We start from the raw sequence: 4,200 nt of genomic DNA on the forward strand, positions 1-4,200 counted from the left end.
AACGCCAGGGCCAAAAAGTGGGAGTGGGTGGGTAGGGGAGTGGTGGGGGAGGGTATGGGGGACTTTTGGGATAGCATTGGAAATGTAAATGAGGGAAATCCTAATAAAAATATTTTAAAAAGAAAAATAAATAAATAAATAAAATTACTGAAGAAGATTTTAATTACCCTCCCCCCCACCCAAAAAAAAAAAGAGGCTTGCATAGGATCCCTCATAGACCAGAAGCAAGGCAGGTAGGGCTCTTGATTGATTGATACTGCTTTTGGACCTCTGGGAGTGTAAAGGGGAGGTGGGGAATGACTTCAGTGTAGGAGAGAGAAGGAGAGAGAGCACAAGAGAAATAAAAGCCGCCAATCAAAGAGTGTGCGAAGCGGGAGGTGGGGTCAGCCACGCCTCTTTCTGTCAGGCCATATCAAACACAAATGGCTTGCTGCTTTAGAAAGTCAGCCCATGGCTGTGAAGATATGGCAGCCAGCCCATCCCTTCCCCATATCTGTGAATTTCCCCTTTGTCCAGCCCTCCGACATCGGCAGGAGCAAGGTACCTTGGGAACATGGGCCAGTACGGTTGTATTGAGAGATGGCACCACAGATAGCAATTCTTCCAAATGTCTTCATCTGGAGTATAACAGCGTTTGAAAACTCTCCACCTACCTAAGGAGAGAGCCAAAAAAAAAAAATGTAAGGACTTTCAAGAATCCATTTAGGAGAATCGACAAAATTGGTCCAATCAGGACAACAGTTGTAATTATTACAGCTAAAATATATCAGAAATGGATATTACCAGGAGGTGGAGACAGGAGGATCAGAACTTTAAGGTCATTCTCACTTACATAGTGAGTCTGAGGCCAGCCTGGGTTGCATAAAATAGATTGCAAAAAAGGAACATTTTCATTTAGCCTCAGGAACATACTTTGTATAGCATAAAGTTAGTGTGTTAAATATTAGAGACTTCTACATAGCCCTATGGTCTCATTATCCTATAATCTAAAAGGTATGTAAGACTACACAAAAGGTATTTGAGGAACAAAGCTACAGGACTCACTCTTTCAAATTTCAAAATACACTGTGAAGCTCAATTAAAGCGACATGGGCAGTGGAACCAGACAGAGACCAAAGGCAGCCATTACATTTGCTATCAATTGGTTTCCACATAAATGAATGTCAAGACAGTTCCTAAGGGTAGAAGCCTTAACAGCTGGTGCAGAACTGCAGAGTCACACATGCTGTTGGTGCATAGTCACATGGAAAAGCCAGTGGCTCTCCCAAATTGTAGCACAAATGTGTTTATAATACTGACAGGAGTGTCAGGGCTAACCCTTAAACTCTCAGTAGAAGCAAAGAGGGGCACATTAGTGACCCTGAGAAGGCAGCATCCTTAGACAGCACAGCAAATGCCCAACCAACTACAGAAGGAGTCGAGACATCTGTGTTTCTGAGGATTCTATCCAGAGAATGACGATAGCTCATGGAGCTGGAGAAAACCCCTGAAAACCATGTCCAGTCAACCTTCATTCTCACAAGATTCCATATCTGTGAGCTGTATTACTTTTGCTAAGATTCATCTGTGCCTTCAGAATGGGACCCAGGTCATTTGCAGACATAGGTGTTCCCAGCAGAGACTGAACAAGCAAGGCGATGCTCTCCCTTGCTGTAATACCGTGGAGACAAAGGATGGGGACAGTGGAGCCCGGGCTTTGGGCAGAGTGCAGTGGAGAATGGATGTCAAGTTTGTGAGTTTAAGGGCCAGTTACATAACACTTCATCTTAATGTAATTCGCCTGAGCCTAATTTCTCTTTTGTAAATAAACAAGTTGGGGGAGGGGGGGGACACACAACTACTGCAAATAAAGAAAGTTAACTGCAACGAAGAGGTATGTACTCAAATCTAAAGAACTCAGGTGACCTAGATGAACACTACACTGTGCACATTTCGCCAAACATGATACACGTATGTCCATGAGTGATCTTCAGTGTTATTTGTCCCAAGGAAATATAATTCAAAACCACCTTGAGATATCACTTCAAAAAGACTGAGACAGCCAGCAACTGCAGGTGGGGTTAAGGCTATGGAATGATTCTAACCCTTCAAGGCCGCTGGTAGGGATGTAAGACAGTGCAGTCACTTTGCAAAAATACTCTGGCAGTTCCTCAAAATGTAAACATGAAGTTTCCATGTGACCTAGCAATTCTACTCATGGGTGAATGCCCAAGAGAAATGAAAACAAATTCAAACAAAAATTTGTACATGAACATTTATAGTTGCCTTATACAGTGGTAAAAAAAAAAAAGTGTAAAGAACTTGATGCCTAAGACCTGATGAATAGATAGAAAATGTGGTATATCCATCCATATGATGAAAGCGCACTCACTCATTCAATAGATGAATGACTGATACCTATGACGACATAGATGGACATGGAATCACTCTGCTAAGTGAAAGAATCCAGGCACAAAGGAACACATTTTTGGGAGGAAGAAAACGGGAGGGGGTGACTGATGAGCAATGTTTCTTTGGGGAGTGATAAACATTCTAAAACCACAGTCACATAGACAGACTGATACTAAAAGTGGTTAAGATCTGAGCTGTAACTTCCTTTCTTTTACAGTGCTGGGACTGAATGCAGGCCTGTGTACCTGGCTCTATTACTGAGTTATATCTTCAGTCTAAACTTCTACAGTTGGTTGGTTATTTATTTATTTACTTATTCATTGCTTGATAATGGAAGACGTGGTCTCACTAAGAAGCCCAGGCTTGCCCTGAGCCTGCTATCCTCCTGCCTCAGCATTGTGAGCACTGGGATTAGAGGCTTAGCTACTATGTCTGGCTATGCAGTTTAAATGAATAAATCCCTTGGTCTGTGCAATTGTAGCTTAACAGATCTCCCCACCCCCGAAGAACGTGCTTCATTCGTATGTTCTAGCTGGAAACTTTAGAAACCTGTTCCTTTATGTAACACTTTATTGGTAAAATCAGATAAGCTGGGTTTGTACTTACATTATCAAAGTAGCAGTCATAACCATCCGGAGAGGCTGTCCTCAACGCTTCTTCCAGCGACTTTACTGTCTTGTAGTTAAAGGCCACGTCGAATCCAAGCTTCTTAAGATAGGCAACCTTTTCATCAGACCCTGCTGTACCAACAACTTTGCAGCCCTAAATGGGAGGGGGAAATGCCGCCCATTACAAGAAGCAGAGGCATGGTCCAAATCCACTTTCCCAGGCTTACACCATCAGGTTGCCCAAGAACACACCTTGTGCTAGTCAACTTTCCCATGCTATGGAAACCACCTGAGAAAACACGTTAAAGGAGGGTAGATTTAATTGGCTAACAGCCTCAGATGCTTTATCCCATAGTCACTTGGCCCCATGTGTCTGGAGTATATTATGTATTTCACAACAGAAGGGCATGGCATTAGAAAGCCACTCAACTATGGCAGAAGAACGAGAAGGGACAGAGACAGATAAGGAGAATCTAGAACAACCTTCAAAGACATGAGTCCAGTGACTTACTTCTTCCAGGTAAGCTCTTGCATTCTAGTTTGTCCTACCTACCGACAGTGCCACCAGACTATGAATCTATCGGTAGTTGATCCACGGGCGAAGTCAGACCCTGCCCCCTCCCCCATAACCCAATCACTACATCAAAGCCCCACTTGTGAATTAGGGCCGAGCCTTCATTGTATGGGAACAAATCTTCTACCCAAACCATTGTACACCGCACACATGAGGAACTCCATAGTAACTCAACAGAACCCAAGGGTGAAACTGGTCCCTAAGCCAGACTAGAAACCAGCTACAGCTGGCCTGACCGCTTAGCAGATATCATCTCTGTCTGCTATGTTTGCCCTTCAACCCGCTGCTTTAATAACCTAGTCACCAGGCTGTCTGGGTTTTTCACTCCGGGGCGCCTCTTCTTTTCTCCCAAAGACATATCCTATCCCAGTGCTGTGGTCTTTGTTGTTGCTGTGTTTGGGGGGTGTGTGTGTGTGTATGCAGGTGCCTAGGAAGGCCAGAAGAGGGCATCAGGTCTCCTAGAGCTGGACACACAGGTGATTGTGAGCCACTGAGTGGATGCTGAGAACTGAACTGGGGAAAGAAGTGTTAATTACTGAGCCATCTCTTCAGCATGGTGCAGTGGTCCTTAGAACACCATTTGACACCACCACCACCACCACCACCACCACCACCCCACCACCCCAC

The 4,200-nt window shown here is 44.2% G+C and overlaps 1 protein-coding gene across 1 annotated transcript in view; it reads right to left on the reverse strand.

Moving 5' to 3' along the window:
* Ptgr1 (prostaglandin reductase 1) overlaps positions 1 to 4,200 on the reverse strand; it is a 21,582-nt gene that overhangs the window by 4,904 nt on the left and 12,478 nt on the right. Inside the window, exons 7-8 of the mRNA XM_021161028.2 lie at positions 2,998 to 3,153; positions 545 to 653 (exon numbers count right to left, since the gene is read on the reverse strand). Of these exons, the coding sequence (XP_021016687.1) occupies positions 545 to 653; positions 2,998 to 3,153 (265 nt within the window). The remainder of the gene's footprint in view (positions 1 to 544; positions 654 to 2,997; positions 3,154 to 4,200) is intronic.

The sequence above is a fragment of the Mus caroli genome, chromosome 4 (assembly GCF_900094665.2).
Source record: "Mus caroli chromosome 4, CAROLI_EIJ_v1.1, whole genome shotgun sequence".
Lineage (NCBI taxonomy): Eukaryota > Metazoa > Chordata > Mammalia > Rodentia > Muridae > Mus > Mus caroli.